This window comes from Lissotriton vulgaris, chromosome 3_1 (genome assembly GCF_964263255.1).
Source record: "Lissotriton vulgaris chromosome 3_1, aLisVul1.2, whole genome shotgun sequence".
Taxonomy (NCBI): domain Eukaryota; kingdom Metazoa; phylum Chordata; class Amphibia; order Caudata; family Salamandridae; genus Lissotriton; species Lissotriton vulgaris.
This window is the reverse complement of record NC_141689.1, coordinates 16,533,507-16,550,777: the sequence shown is the minus strand read 5'-3', so window position 1 is coordinate 16,550,777 and position 17,271 is coordinate 16,533,507. Positions and strand designations below refer to the sequence as shown.

At 41.8% G+C, this 17,271-nt stretch overlaps 1 protein-coding gene across 1 annotated transcript in view; it reads left to right on the top strand.

Annotated features, from left to right (window-relative positions):
• Positions 1–17,271, top strand: part of LOC147725831 (uncharacterized) — a 166,909-nt gene that overhangs the window by 91,309 nt on the left and 58,329 nt on the right. The window contains exon 5 of the mRNA XM_086960005.1: positions 6,318–11,773. Coding sequence (XP_086816131.1) covers positions 6,318–11,773 — 5,456 coding nt within the window. The remainder of the gene's footprint in view (positions 1–6,317; positions 11,774–17,271) is intronic.

Genomic DNA, 17,271 nt, shown 5'->3' with positions numbered 1-17,271 from the left:
GCACACCTGCCTGCTTCAACTGACATGAATTAATTTGGGGTTGATTTATTAATGTGTCACTGTTTTAAAATTCCAGTCTGGCACCTGCATCCTTATCTGTAATTTGCTTTCTGTTGCAGTGCAATTTTTTTTTCCAGGACCTTTGTGGCCTACTTGTAGCTATTCTATGAGCCTGCTGTGAGGGTCAGAGCAGGGTCATACAATTGTTGCAACTAGCAACTGAACTTTGGAGGGGCCCTTGTCAGGAAGCACTACAGGGAACGGTTACTAATGATGAGTTTGAACTTTTGAAACTGCTTTCACTTTTGCAAAACTCGTTTTTCTGCAGAGCAGCATTACAGCAACTTTAACCACATGGCTGCTGTGGGGATTTTTGCCCTGTGCTGCAAATTACAATGTTGCTGCTTCTATGACGAGCTCAGCTCGTCATCAGCACACGACACCCGTGGGTGATGACGAGCTGAGCTCGTCATCAGCATCGAAAGGGTTAATGCCCCACCAAGCTTATATGAGAAAGTTGATTTCTAATCCAAAAGTTTTCCAAAGAAAATCAAAAGGCCTCAAATCTAAAAAAGTGCAGGCAAATGTCAACCTGAGGAGTTATTCTGATAAAAATAATCATTTTCAGAAGGTCTATGCTGCTTGCTAGTAGATTTCTTGTGCGGAATTGCAATTTTTGTAATTTCGCGAGTGCGAGATTGTTGCTGCCCGCCGCACCTACATGTTCGCAATTGCGAACTTACACCGCAAAGAAAAAAAATCCGCTGCGTGCGAATTTGCGGATTTTGCAAAATCCGCGAGCGGAACGGATTTTCCGCCCATGCTTAGTCATGAGTGATGTAATATGTGACATCATCAGCAGTGCATTGCGGGTTTTGTATGAGTGAAATGTCCAGCTAACTATATCATGTGTGAAGCCTATGTTTTTTTCAGTGAATATATATATATATATATATATTTATATATATATATATATATATATATTACCTACTGGTGGTCGCCAGTAGGTAGTTATAGTTAGGATTTTTTTCAATGCAAAATCTCAAAATTCCATTGGGAATAACTTTGGCGCCGGTTGACGAATCTACCTGAAAAGTTCCTCAAATTTGCCTTACGGCGCTCTGGTCCTTCCCTGAAAGTTTGGGGGGGATTTGTCAAGCGGGGGCCGAGAAAACAGGGGGGTCCCAAAATGTGTTTTCCCCATTTTAATTTCCATAGGGCGGTCAACCTCACTTTTAGCCTGAACAGCTGAATGGATTTCCACGAAACTTGGCAAAATTGTAGGGACTGGTAGCCTGATGTGCCTTTGCTATGTCTCAAGATATGTGCTCCAGTGGATTTTGAGTAATTTAGGTTCAAAAATATATATATATATATATATCTATAAGCGCGCCCCGGTACGCGCACCAGGGCGCTAACCAGCGCGCTACGCAAGTTCGCGCGCAGAAAGCTGATTGGCTCTCGGGTGTCTTTCAACATTCCAAACAGTCCGGAGCGGCTGCCATCTTGTGTCTCGGTAGGATCGAGACACAAGAGGTGGCAAAAACAGAGGCGGAAATGACCATAAGGGGCCCCCTAGGTTTGATGTGGGGGCTATTAAAGGGCCTCGCGGGACCCAAAAAAATTACATTTTTTTTCGATTTGCGCCGGGGGAGTGCCCGGTACGCGCAGCGGGGTGCGGACCGAGGAGCGTACCTTGGGGAAAAAAGAATGACAGACTTTTAAAAAAATTTAGTTTTTTTTATAAATTGGAGGTAGTTCTAAAAAGAACTGTTTTTTTTCTTCTTTTTGTTGTTTTATATTTTTTGTAATGTTTTTTTGAACATTTTGTACTTTTTTTGGCTTTTATGAACTATTTTATATTTTTTTTGTTATTTTTATGGGGAGAAACAAAAAACAGGGAATTGTAAACGGCTCAACTGGAGCAAAAAAAAAAAAGGAAAAAATTATTGTTTTTTGGGGCAATTGTGGTTGTCACCAGCACGGTTGATGAGCTTTATGCTTTGCTCACCATAGGTGATGGTCTTACCACAAAATATACAAGAGATATTGTATTCCCCAAACTGTGGTTGTATGTTTGGGACCATCTCCCTTGTCTCTGGTCCCGATGGAGTGGGTTGCCTTCGTTTGGAGGTGCTGGGTGAAGATTGGGGAGTGTTGCTGGCTAGTTCTCTCACCTCTGCCGCAACATAGTTGTTGGGATGCCTGCGCTGCATGTGCCGAATCATGGTCTTATTGCCAAATGAGTATTTTTTGTTAGGGTTCCCCTCTGAAAGTTCCATGTTACAGATTAGGCAAGTCACCTTTGGTGCATTCACTTTCTTCTTGCCCTCTGGGATGGAAAAAAAACTCCCATACAATGTGCTGTGTTGGCCTATATGGGGCATTGTCTTCTGGTAGGAATGTCATACTCCCCTCCTTCTCCTCCTCCTCCTCTTTTTCATCTCCACCACTGTGGTGTTGTGGTGGTCCTATTGGTGGTGGTGGTGGTGGTGCAGATGCTCCAGCTGCTGCTGCTACTGTAGCCATTTTAAAGTACAAAATATTGTTTAGAGATTTCCAAACAGGTCTTCCTCAGTCAAAGGACAAAGTCAGAATAAGGAAAAAAGGTGGGGTCCTTCATCATTTGGAAAAAAAAACTGTCCTAAACCAATGAAAAGTGTTATTTTCAGGTCACATGACCCGGGCTTTCATCATTTGGAAACCAAAACTGTTCTGCACCAATAAAAAGCGTTATTTTCAGGTCACATGACCCGACGCGCTTACGCTGCGGGTCCCGGACGTGCCCGGGTCGCGCCCCGGGGCGCGTCGTGTAAGCACATCGGATGCTTACATTGCACGATCCTATTCGCTCGAGTGCTTCCGGGGGCGCGTATGCCGTGCGTATCATGCGGACGTGGCTACGCGATACATCACGATGATGTTTTTGTTTGTGGCAATAGCGCTAATGGGACGCTCACCGGTGCGCGCCCCGGGTTGCGCCGGAAAACTGCGCTTTCCGGTGCGCTCACCGGGGCGCGCACCGGGAGCGCTCCAGGGCAAAACTTTTTTTTTCAAAAATAGTATTATATAAATATACAATATAAGATTCATTATAAAAAATATTACATTTCATAGGTTTGAGGCCCTATAAATAGTTAGGAATTAGCATTTAAAAAACCTATGAAATTCACTGAAAAAACCATAGGTTTCACACCAACTATAATTAGGAATTAGCATTTAAAAAACCTATTAAATTCACTGAAAAAACCATAGGTTTCACACCAGTTATAGTTAGCTGGAAATTTTACTGACTTAAAACCATTCAAATTCCAATGTTATAGTTAGTTGGACTCACTATAACAAGCGCGCCTGCAATGCACTGCTGATTACGTCACATATTACATCACTCATGACATGGTCAGTGACATCACTCATGACATCACTGATGACACCATCCTTGTGACAGAGTGACAGACCTCCTTTCCGTGTAATGTAACCCTTGAAACACATATTCAAAAATAGAAACTAACATTTTCAAAAAAATGGAGATACCCATACCAGTTACAACAACCAATTCAGTATTCCACCATCTATATACACATCCACTCATTCACCAACAGTTCCATATAGTCACTCATACATATACTCACTCATCATATGTAGTGATACACCAATACATCCTGTTACACACCGACAGTCATCTAAAAGGTACTCACACACATTCTCACACACGCAAATAAACTATTGAACATCCATTTATTTGCATATACAACTATATACACACTACCACCTTACTTCTAAGGAAACTTACACATACTTACTCTCTTAAACAATCACTTATAGAAACACATACTTATATAAACAGGAACTCTTTCAATCTCTCACTCTCACATATACTCACTTATATACATCAATACTCACATATACTACATTAATACATATGTCGTTACTGATAAAGACACTAGTGAGACAGTCATTCACTCACTAACACATACATATAAACACTCATCCACCCACACAGGCCTGCACATATGCTGTCTTCAAAACACATACAGTGAGTCAGTCACCAACCCATGCAGCCACTTATACACAAAGTGAAACACTGATACATATATTTAAATATTTAAACATTACTCGCTAATATATGTATTCACTAAGATACACTCAATAAGCCAGTTAACCAATCAATATTTTTTTTTAAAAACATCCATTTACACACTTATTTAACCATTTTTTCTTCCATCGACTTTTACAAATACATATATAAAACATTTATTTTTCAGAAAGACACACATTCACTGGATGGTGTTATCAGTGATGTCATGAGTGATGTCACTGACCATGTCATGAGTGATGTAATATGTGACGTCATCAGCAGTGTTATAGTGAGTCCAACTAACTATAACGTTGGAATTTGAATGGTTTTATGTCAGTAAAATTTCCAGCTAACTATAACTTGTGTGAAACCTATGTTTTTTTCAGTGAATATATATATATATATATTTTCTACTGGCGGTTGCCAGTAGGTATATATAGTTAGGACCTAGTTACCACAGGAAATCCGCAACATTCTATTGGGAATAACTTTGGCGTCGATTGAGGAAATTGCGTGCAATTTTCAAAAATGTTGGCCAGCTCAGTTCTGCTCCTTCCCTGAAAGTTTTGGGGAGATTCGTCAAGCGGGGGCCGAGAAAAAAGGGGGGTCCCAAAACGTGTTTTCCCCATGTTAATTTCCATAGGACGATTAGACAAGGCTACAGCCCGAACAGCTGAACAGAATTACACCAAACTTTTTGGTTTGCAGAAGTGCCTTTTCTATATTTGGTGAAAATCTCTCCAGTAGTTCCGGAGAAAATCAAAAGAAAAAAAATATATATCTATAGCAGCTTACTGTAAGCTTACCTTTCCGTGCATGAGCTGAATGCTAATTGGCTGTCAACTGTCTGTCAACACTCCAAACCAGAAAGTGTTGGCAGCCATCTTGTGCCTCGGTAGAGTGAGGCACAGGAAAGCAGAAAAACAAACGTGTAGAACTCAAAAAGGGGGCAGGGTAGAAGCACCCGGATCCCCTAGGCCTGCTCGGGGGGGCCCATAAGGACCTCCCAGGCCCAAAAAATTCCCACAAGGACAAAAAAGGACCAATGCTTCCAATGCATATATCTTGTACCAAAGTTCACTTTTGAAGAAAGCACAGTAGTTCTAATTTATGACACACATTGTCAAGACTGGCACACACATTCATCACTCAGTAAATGAAGGATAAAACTTATATAGATGATATATTTAGACAAAGGCACATGAGTGGTAAGTGAAGCGGTCTTCTTGTGTAGCATAAATAGACGGTTGATTCCTGCCATAAACGGATAAAACAACTTTCGCATGTTTATTTTACTTTAGATAAAGGCTTTAGACAAGAATTTCTTCTGTAAAGTTGGACTTATAACTAGGTCACTCAGTACAGTTGGCCAGTTCAAATTGATGATTCTGAGAAGGCTAGAATATTGCCTGCTATAGCCCATAATGATCCTAAAGTGGTTGGATTTGTTACCCCCACCCAAATCATCAATTATTCCATCTTGTGGTTCTGTGTGTTCTGCCACAATTCATCCAGCATATGGACAAGTAAGAGCATGGCATCGGGGCAATGTTAGCACAGCTGAATGAGGGGGCCTAGGTCAACCAGAAGCCTTCTTTAGTAGGCGCCTTCTTCCACAGGAGAAGAGGTGGACAGAATTTTAAAGAGACATTTTTGCTCTGATCTGGGCACTGAAGAAGTTGAGACCATACCTGTTTTGGACTCCTTTCCTGGTTCAGAAAGATCACATGCCCCTCAAATGGCTCATGCAGATGAAGGGTATTAATCCCCAACTGTTGAGGTGGTCCATCTCCCTACAGGGAATCTCCACCCCAGAGTAATATTCCCAAAATGCATAACTTCCACATCCAGTGCAGAAACTCTGTCTTAACTGAGCGTGAATGTAAAAATACAACGCGTAACTTATCTTTGTGAATATTGAAAGTCACAAACTTAGACTAAACTGCTTAGGGATTCAGAGTAACGGGAGATGTGTGGAACAGCATGCTTCCAATGCATATATCTTGTACCAAAGTTCACTTTTGAAGCAAGCACAGTAGTTATAATTTATGACACACATTGTCAAGACTGGCATACACATTCATCACTCAGTAAATGAAGGATACAAGGTATGTAGATGATACAATTAGATAAAGGCACATGAGTGGTAAGTGAAGCGGTCTTCTTGTGTAGCATAAATAGAGGGTTGGTTCCTGCTTTAAACTGATAAAACAACTTTCACATGTTTATTTTACTTTAGATAAAGGATGTAGAGGAGAAATTCCAACAGCTCTTAATTGCTAACAACATGAAACAAGAGAAAGGTCTGGAATCCCAGGAAATTGGTGACCGGATGCAAACACTACAGCAGTACCTTGTAGCCCAGTTCCTGATGAAAAAGGACATACCCATCTGGTGTCATAGAGGTTTGAACAGCACCTTTAATGTTGAGAATATTTCACTCACTGAACAGTTGAGTCTCCTTAAAGCAATAATTCAGGTAACACTGAAAGAAGAGGAGATGACGCATTACACAGATGAAACAAATGACATATCTACCTATCGTCTTCATATCATAGATGTACTCTACAACACGAACAAGACCTTAGCTGGAAAACTATCGAGAGCTGTCTTTTCTGAGCTTTCCATATCCAGCCAAGACTTTCTTGAATACATAATATTCAATGGAATATGGACCCCAATCCAAGCAGTTCGATTCACTCTAAACGTGCAGGAGAGCAGCGTTTCCCAAGAAAAGGTGGAGGCCATCCTCCAACGTGTACAGACATATCATATTGATTTAAACACAACCCTAGCATCTTTGAAGGACCAGGATCCTGTGCTGCTTCTACAGCACCATGTAAAGAATGAGAAGGACAAGGATTTAGAAACCATACTAGCAGAAATGATAAAAAAAAATCATCCTGAAAAGGTTCTTTCTATCCTGGACCAAGTGCTCAGTGAAGTTGGAGCTCGGCTTCCAGCATATAAAACCCTCGATCTGGATGAAGCAATCAAGAAAGAAGGTATAGCCATGACCAGATCGATCAGCTTTGAAAATCCTGATATTGAGACACTGGTTAAAATTTTGATTGGCTTGTGTGTGGCTGTTCAGGACACCACGACTATTATAACTCATTCTGGAGAAAAGCTTGAGGGCTATTTCCCACGCATGACTCAGCTCGCATCTCTGTTGACTCTTCTAATTTCTAAAGATCCTGCATGCAATGGTTGTCTTTTGGAGATCGCCACAGGAGAGGGTAAATCTACCATTGTGGCCATGCTCGCCCTTGTTCATGCCATCCGAGGAAAGAAGGTTGATGTGATCACAAGTTCACCAGTACTTGCCCGTCGAGATCAAGAGGAATGGAGCAAATTGTTCAAGATGTTTGATTTTTCTTGTAGTGTTGTGCCACCTCCAGGGTTAGATGACTGTACTGACTCAAGAGAAATTGACAAGGCAATTAAAAAGGCGTATGCAGCTGATGTTGTGTACGGCACTGTTGGAAACTTTGCTGCTGACATTCTACGACAAGAGTTTGAAAAAGCAAAAACTCGACGAAATCGGACTTTTGACATAGCCATTGTGGATGAAGTGGACTATATGACCTTAGACAGCGGCGTCCAAGTCACATACCTTTCTCATGCAGCAACAGGAATGCGGCACTTAGAACAACTGCTGGCAGCCATCTGGGCCAAGATGTGCACTTGCCAACGCATCCAGGAGGCCAAAACTGGTGACATTCTTTGGGCCACAGGAACACAATACTTTCACAAAGTTGCTGCTGCATCTGTCATGGGGCCAAACACATCAGAGCATTTCTCCTCCCTTGACATTCTATTGCCCGGACTGCAGCTGGGGTTCTTTACTGAAGAGGATGTGAAGAAGCTTCAATCCACCCTAGTGGAGTCTGATCAGCCAATCACTCAAGCGCCACAAGACTCTGCAATCAAAGAACTCATGGATAAACTGGGGCCGGCTCAGCAGCGAGATCTCTTGTCTATATTTCAGAAGGTTCTTGAAGATGCAGTTGTTTTTGAATATTATGAGGTAAAGGATGGAAAAGCATCTGAATTTGAGTTCATTTCCTCATTGAATAACTCCTCATTGGACAACAAATCCCCATCTGATCATGACAAAATTTGCCTTCTTCTCCAGGAACATGGCCTTGCCTGTGTGGTGATGAGCGACAAGGATCTGATAGAAGGAGCAGCCACTGAACTGGAATCAAGAATCAGGTACTCAGATACCTATCAGCCACCAGATAAAGAAGAGCTGAATGAAGAAAACTTTATTCTTCTTCCAGCCTACCTTAAGGAATATACCCAGAACAGAATGAAGGTCTTTGTGGAAAATGCTATGAGGGCCCTAGTAATGGAGAAGGATCGAGAGTACATGATAGAATCAGCCACGGACAGAGGAAAAGTAAAATCCACCACACCCATCCATGAATACTACTCCATCATTCCAGTGGACTTCAAAGCCACCGGTGTCCTTGAGAAGAACAAGCGCTGGGGTGACGGCTTACAGCAGTTCCTGGAGATGAAGCACCAACTGGCGATCTCTCCACTGTCAAACGTCACCAACTTCATGTCAAATTTTCATTTCCTTCAGCGATACACTAAAGGCACAGGCATGTTCGGGGTCTCTGGGACGCTAGGGGATGAAGCTGAGGTTGAGTTTCTTAAAAAACACTACAAGGTATCCTGCTATGTTATGCCTACTCACCGCCATACCAAGAAGACTGAGCTCCTAACTCTCCAGGTTAAAGGAGGGCATGAAGCCTGGATCAAAAGTATCTGTGAACATGTTAAGGAGCGCACAAGTCCAAGCCAGTGGGGCAAGGGCCAAGCAGCTTTAGTTGTCTGTGAAGATGTGAAAACAGCTGATAATCTACAAAAAGTGTTAACAGAATTAAAAGCTGTTGCGAATCCAGAAAAAATAACCTTGTACACCAGAAGTGATACACACAATATTGAAAAGAGAATCTTTGCTGCAGGAGATGTTATCATTGCCACAAACCTCGGTGGAAGAGGCACAAATGTGAAAATCACTAAAGATGTAAATAAAAGTGGAGGACTCTTTGTGATTCTCACCCACTTTCCTACAAACATGAGGGTAGAAAAGCAAATATTTGGCAGGACCTCTCGTAAAGGAAACCCTGGCATGGTCCAAATGATATTAAACTATGATGACCTGTCAGCATCCTATCAGGACAAACCTATTGAGGTGATGAGACAGGTCAGAGCAGACTACCATAAAAGACACATCACAGAAATGGAGTCTAATGAGCTCCTGGAAGTACAGATGCGGGAGAGTCTGTTTCAGATGTTTTGCGAACATCTAGACATTTTTCATCATAATTACAATAAGGTGGAAAAACAAGACATCTACATATCTTCTGCTCTCTTGAACTTTGGTGAAATCTTTGGTTCCTCTAAGACAACAAAGTTAGATTACCGCCCAGCTCTCAATGCATTAAAAGAAAGATGGGCTCTTTGGCTCACACTACATGCGAAAGACATAGATGAACATAAGGACATCGATGAGCTAAAGACAGACCTTGGCCAAGTGATACAAAGGAGAGTAGAAAGCCTCCTGCGAGGGGAATCAGATAACTTCTACGACTTCATCAAACAGGCTATGGATCGCATGTACCTCCACACTCAGAATAAAGGATCGGATTATGGTGCACTATCATTCTGGCAGAAAGCAGAGAAGACTGATCGGGTGTACAGTGCTGTGTCCCTCTACAATCAGGCATACATTACAATCAATCTGGGACAGGCAGGCTACATGCAGAAAGCATTGGACCTCTTGAATGAATCAAAAAAAATGATTGAAATCTATGTATCAGAGGTGTCGAACACCACTGTTTCCTGCCAGATGTCCTGCTTAGCCAAGTTTGAACCTCACAACAGAGACGATCCCAACTTCACAAAACAAATGCAGACGCGCAAGAGTCTATTCAAGTCCTGGATTGACTACATCGATAAATCCATTGCAAAGCTAACTGAATTCCAAAAGACACAGAATAATGCTATCACCAAGGACCAGGCTGTATTCACTTTGGCCAGTGATGATAGCCCTATAACCACAGACGAGCTTATTGTGCTGTATGACTATGGCCTGTCCTTTGTGTTTGAAGTTGAGAAGAAGCCAGAGTTCTGCATCAGTGCTCTCGTTTGCTTCATAGTTGGAGCTCTCCAGGTGCTTGCGGGGGTCCTTGTGTGTGTTTTCACCTGTGGGACGGCTAGTCAGTTCGGAATGGGTCTGATTTCTGAGGGTGTGTCAGACATGATATCAGGGATTGAAGGTATGATAAAAGGGACATTCAATTGGGCAGAATGGGCAATATCTAAGGCCATCAGTATTGGGCTATCACTCATAACTGCAGGATTTAGCACCATTAAAAAGGCAGCACAGGCAGTCGTGAAAGTGACAAAAGGTCTACTCAATGGAACAAAAACATTTTCATCTCTTGCCGATGACATCATTCGCTCTGGAAAAGCTATTGTATCTTCCGTTAAAACATCTGTAACATCAGCCACCTCTGCCATTTCCAAAGAGGCTCTGTCCAACTCCATCAAAACTCTTGCCTCGAGTTCTGCCATGAAGAACAACTTTGTGCAGGCAGTGAAGTACACTGGTCAAGAAATGGCCAAACAGGGGGCTCTAAGAGCTTTAGATTATGGCATGGATGAAGCCCTCGATACCATCTTCAAGGAAATATTTGAAAAAGCCTTCAAAGACATGATATCAAAGTCAGTAAATGGGCATGAAGCTTTGAAACAAACAATGATAAAGTTTATAATTGCTAATGGGGTACCAGAGAGTGCCCTAAAAACAGAAAACCCAATGACTTTTCAGTTTCGAGACGCCCATAAACAGATCATGAATAGTGTAATAAAAGGTGTTTGCAGTTCCGCAGTCAGTGACATCGCTGATGATCACAAAATCCTGATGAAGTTTTCCAGTTATCTCAACTCCATGAAAGGTGGCATTCTGGAAATCCTGGAGAAGGCCAAGGTGAAAGGAACCATCCAAAAAGGGTTCAAACTCAGTGTTGAAGTTGGAGTCAAAATGGCTGACTTTGTGAACATGATGAATTCTGCCCCAACTCAAGATGTGATTGAAAATAGAGTCATTCCGTTTATAATCAAAAAATGCAATGGGCTCCCTTCTGCTGCCGACTATAAGGATGATGGACGCCGCAACTTTCCAATTGTAGAGACAACGAAAGTACAGATGTTGGAAATAGTAGCCAAAGAACTTAAGAATAACTTTGTTGCTTTGTTTTCCAGCTGCCTAACAAGTTGTGTAATTAAACCTTTGCAAACAGAAGTGAATAAGCAAGCAGGGAAAACCATAGTCAACATTCTTGGAAGAAATAAGACTGAGAGATTCTTCATTGAACAAAAACACAAAAGCAATATGAAAAAGACACAACTTGAGGGAGCAAAAGCTGAACTGACAGAAGATGAGAAGAAAGAGATCAATGAGTATGTGAAGAAAATGCAAGATGCCAGCCATCCAGCCACAGAGCTGGACCTGTACGTTCTCACCAGGAGTGACCTTTTGGGGGGAAAAGGCATCAAGATCATCATGGTGGACGAGAATCAGAAGAAGATCTCCACGGAGGTCTACCCCGGCAAAGAATCCACAGCTGGTGTCATCACCCTGCAGCTGCAGAAAGTAAAGGAGAACAATGAAGGGTAAGATGTTAACAGATAATAATTAATGTATCTACTGATATAGATTTGTTTGACTTTTGTTATCTATCTGCTGACTTTTTTCTAAATAATACATGTCATTTCAAATAAAGATGGGCAGTATCCTTTGCGAAACACTGATAGCCTGTGCTGATGCCCTTCACTGATATCCCACACCTATATCCAGCACTAATATCTTTCACTGATAGCCTACAATCCCAGCCGTCACAGATGGCCTGTACTTCAATATAATGCTTCCCATCAGTATCTCTTAACCATGCCCGTTAGGAATCCTGAGGGTCACTGCTGTCTTCCCACTGAACACAATACTGTCTGTTATTTGGCATCTAGGAAAAGAATAATAAATTCATGTTGTAACTCTTTTATGACAAATGGGTGTATTAAGGGCATACTCTTTGGTAGGTGGGAGGCCTGCCAACCCATCAGATTGGCAGAGTCTCTGATAGACAGGTCAAAACCTGTCCCCAGATTTAACAATCTCAGCTGGCTTGCCCAGCAGGTTCCAACTTTCCGTAAACATAGACTGCTAGTTCCAGTAAATATAGACTGCTACTTTCAGTAAGCATAAACTGTTAATTTCAGTAAACGTAGACTGCTACTTTCAGTAAACATAGACTGTTACTTTCAGTAAACGTAGACTGCTACTTTCGGTAAACATAGACTGCTACTTTCAGTAAACATACACTCTTACTTTCAGTAAACGTAGACTGCTACTTTCAGTAAACATAGACTGTTACTTTCAGTAAACGTAGACTGCTACTTTCAGTAAACATAGACTGCTACTTTCAGTAAACATAGACTGTTACTTTCCGTAAACATAGACTGTTACTTTCAGTAAACATAGACTGTTACTTTCAGTAAACGTAGACTGCTACTTTCAGTAAACATAGACTGTTAGTTTCAGTAAACGTAGACTTCTACTTTCAGTAAACATAGACTGCTACTTTCAGTAAACATAGACTGTTACTTTCCGTAAACATAGACTGTTACTTTCAGTAGACATAGAATGTTACTTTCAGTAAACGTAGACTGCTACTTTCAGTAAACATAGACTGCTACTTTCAGTAAACATAGACTGCTACTTTCAGTAAACATAGACTGTTACTTTCAGTAAAGATAGACTGTTAATCTCCCTTTCTGTCCCCAAGTCAGCTAACTCTGTGACTGAGTCACAGATGTTATGCAACAACATTGCTGACTTTTTCCTAACCAAAATAGCTGATTTTCATTCTTCATTGGAAATCCTTAACCAAAAACTGAATAGTGAGGCTGACTCCCATGCCCCTACAGTGCATTCGGATGATACGAATATAGATGGGGGACCCAGCTCTACTCCCCTCTTCTTGAAATTTCCTGAGCTGTCCTGGGAGGAGCTAAACCGCATCTTAGATGCCACCAAATCCTGCTCTCCTTTGGACCCCTGTCCTTTGAAAATATTAAAGGCCGGCAGAAGTATCCTATTACCATCTCTACTTGAGATTTTAAACAGCGCTATCACAGAGGGAATCTTCCCCCAAGTGTGGAAACTCGCTGTGGTTAAACCCCTCCTGAAGAAGGCCTCTCTGAACCCTGAGGTGCTGAAAAACTTCCAGCCGATTTCGCTACTACCAGCACCGGCAAAAATTCTTGTAGCCCATTTAAATCGGCATTTGACAGCATTTCTGGAAAGGGAGAATCATTTGGATTTCTCTCAGCATGGATTTTGTGCGTCCCTTATAATGGAGACTGCCCTTACGGTGGTGGTAAATAATATTAGATCTGAGGTGGACAAGGGCCAGACCACTTTTTTGGTCTTGCTCGATCTAACAGCAGCCTTCGATACCCTGTCCCCCTCTATCCTGGTGGATAGACTGAGGGGGATAGGGGTCGAGGGTAGTGCCCTGAATCTCTTGTCCTCTTTTTTGCACCAGAGACAGCAAAAAGTGAAACTTGGCGATTTTATGTCCCCCATCCAGGCAGTGCAATGTGGAGTCCCACAGGGCTCGGCGCTTAGCCCGGTTCTGTTCAACGTATATGTGACGCCCCTTGCCAAAATAATAAGAGCATTTGGATATCAGGTGCTATCTTACGCTGATGATACACAGATCATTGTTTTGACAACTCAGTCGGGGCAAGACTGTGCTGCAAAATTCAAGACCTGTATGAAATCAGTATCATCATGGATGATAACGAACTTTCTCAAGCTCAATAGGAAGAAGACCGAGGTGCTGGTATTTGGTGGGAATCAAGATCTGTGGAGTGAGGAATGGTGGCCTACCTCCCTGGGCGAATGCCCCCGCCCGGCCGAATTCGTTAAGAATTTAGGCGTAATCATAGATCCTACCCTGTCATTTGACCTACAGGTCAATAAAACGGTTGGCACCTGCTGTACCATCATTCGGACCTTAAAGAAGATAGCCCCTTTTCTATCTTCTGAGGCGCGTAAACAATCTACGGTCGCCCTGGTATTGTCCAGGATCGACTATTGTAACGCTCTTTACGGCAGAATAAATAAGAACGCGATCCAAAAATTACAGGTAACACAGAATGCGGCCGCCAGGCTAGTTTTGAATCTGCCTAAGCAATCGTCAGCGACGGCGGCCAGAAAAGAACTGCACTGGTTGCCCATTCAGGCGAGAATATCATTTAAGATTCTCTGTTTTGCCCACAGTGTGTTCTTTGGATCAGGCACAGAAGGGGTTAAATCCCTATTGACATCCTACACTCGCAGCAGATGCTTTCGATCTGCCTCGAAAAATCTGCCCACAGTTCCGAGGGGTACCATGGAGAGAATTGGGGGCCCACAGCTTTTTCCTTGTTGGCTCCGAAACTATGCAACTCACTCCTACCCGAAATTGCTAGACAACTGTCTCTGAAAATCTTCTGTAAATGTATAAAAACATGGATGTTCTTCCTAGCCTATTAATTCTGATTCTCTCAGTGCTTCCACTCTTTTGATGGTCTCAGGTTATGTCTCTGTCGTTTCCATCTGATAGCGCCTTGATGCCCTTGGGGGCTAAGTTCACTTTGCGCGATACAAATAATCACTCATTCATTCATACTCTCAGTAAACACAGACTTGTATTTTCAGTAAATATAGACTGTTACTTTCAGTAAACGTAGACTGCTACTTTCAGTAAACATAGGCTGCTACTTTCAGTAAACATAGACTGTTACTTTCAGTAAACGTAGACTGTTACTTTCAGTGAACATAGACTGTTACTTTCAGTAAATGTAGACTGCTACTTTTCAGTAAACATAGACTATTACTTTCAGTAAATGTAGACTGCTAGTTTCAGTAAACATAGACTGCTACTCTCAGTAAAATTAGACTGTTACTTTCTGTAAACATAGACTGCTAGTTTCAGTAAACATAGACTGATACTCTCAGTAAAGATAGACTGTTACTTTCAGTAAACATAGACTGATACTTTCAGTAAACATAGACTGATACTCTCAGTAAACATAGACTGTTACTTTCAGTAAATGTAGACTGCTACTTTCAGTAAATATAGACTGTTACTTTCAGTAAACGTAGACTGCTACTTTCAGTAAACATAGACTGCTACTTTCAGTAAACATAGACTGTTACTTTCAGTAAACGTAGACTGTTACTTTCAGTAAACATAGACTGTTACTTTCAGTAAACGTAGACTGCTACTTTTCAGTAAACATAGACTATTACTTTCAGTAAATGTAGACTGCTAGTTTCAGTAAACATAGACTGCTACTCTCAGTAAACTTAGACTGTTACTTTCCGTAAACATAGACTGCTAGTTTCAGTAAACGTAGACTGATACTCTCAGTAAACGTAGACTGTTACTTTCAGTAAACATAAACTGCTACTTTCAGTAAACATAGACTGCTAGTTTCAGTAAACATAGACTGATACTCTCAGTAAACATAGACTGTCACTTTTAGTAAACATGGACTGCTACTTTCAGTAAACATAGACTGTTACTTTCAGTAAACGTAGCCTGCTAGTTTCAGGAAACATTGCCTGCTACTTTCCTTAATCTTAGTCCGCTACTTTCAGTAAAGACAGACTGCTAGTTTACAGAAACATTGACTTCTAGTCGTCCATGAAAGGGAAGATGGTCAGCTGTCATTTATTTCTGTGTTGCAGAAAAATCCCAGATAAGATGTATGTTTCTGTAATATAAATAAGGAATGACCTTAACATGCACGGAGTTGACTTTATACTTGAAAGACCTTTTTGTTTGTTACCTGCCTGTTTCTGCTAGGCAAGAAAATGTTGCGTTGTTTTGGCAACACTTTCTAGACATGTTGGGACTTCCAATGCAAAAAAAAACATACTGGGACACTTACTGGGGTGGACCATAGGCTAATGTTTTGTTTTATATCATACTCAACTAAGACTCCACCATCAGAAAATCACAGGCTCCTCCATTTCTAAGCATCCTAAGCAGACAGGTAATGTCAAGACGCAACTTGTATTTTGACTATCATCTACCAGTAGATGCATCCTGCAAAGGGGCCCCATCCGAGCTACTGAAGGCTGATTTCACAATTATTTCTAAAGTTGATCCAACAATCATTTGGGTGTTGCACGCCTGCATGTGATCAAGCAAACACAATATTTCCATCCTTACCTACTCTTAGAGAAAAGCTTCCTGCAAACAAAGCTAACACTTTTGAAGGTGTTGATTCTTTAATCATTTCATGATCTGGTAATGAAGAGGCCCCATGAAGATGGCTTGAATAGAGTTAGGGGAGGAGTGGCATAACAATCAGAGCTGGCAATTTTGGAACTGTGGAACCTGTTTCAAGCCTTTTGTAGGCTCAACGTCCTGTGATTCTGGGCAAATCATTTATTCTCCCTATTGCTATAAAAAGAAAATGACTCTGTTGTGTGTAAAGCACCCCAATACCTACGGGTCGACTTTGTGCTAGATAAAGCTTCAAAAAAAGAATTCTGAAGTAAACAAAAAAGTGACATATGGAATGCTTGACATAATCTCAACCACTGGTAATTACTCCAGCCGCATCAAACTCCATCTTTATTTTGCACAACGTGCTACCTCAGTATGAATCCAGACATTTGCAAATCAGACTCTTTGCCAATAGAAGAGTCCATTCCGAACTGCTGGGCCGGGTCCTACCCGAAGTGGAACAAAAGCAACCAAGACCGGCTTTACCTTTATTAGGGCCCACACCGCAGGTATAGCTTGGTTCTAGTGGCACAAAAAGGGAAGGACAGAATACTTGAATTAATCTCATCCTCTACTATCAATCAATCAATCAATCAATCACAGCATTTGTAAAGTGCACTACTCACCCGGGAGGGTCTCAAGGCGCTGGGGGAGGGGGTATGTTACTGCTCGAACAGCCGCGTTGGCCGGGGCAAGGGGCACCTTACCATGCCCTATTTTTATCCTACTCCTCAGACAAACTTCATGCTTACCAAAGCTATGGTTCTCTAAGTGCTGCCTCTGTGTCTACCATCTCCAACCTCGGCCTCGCCCGGCCTCAGTCTGTCC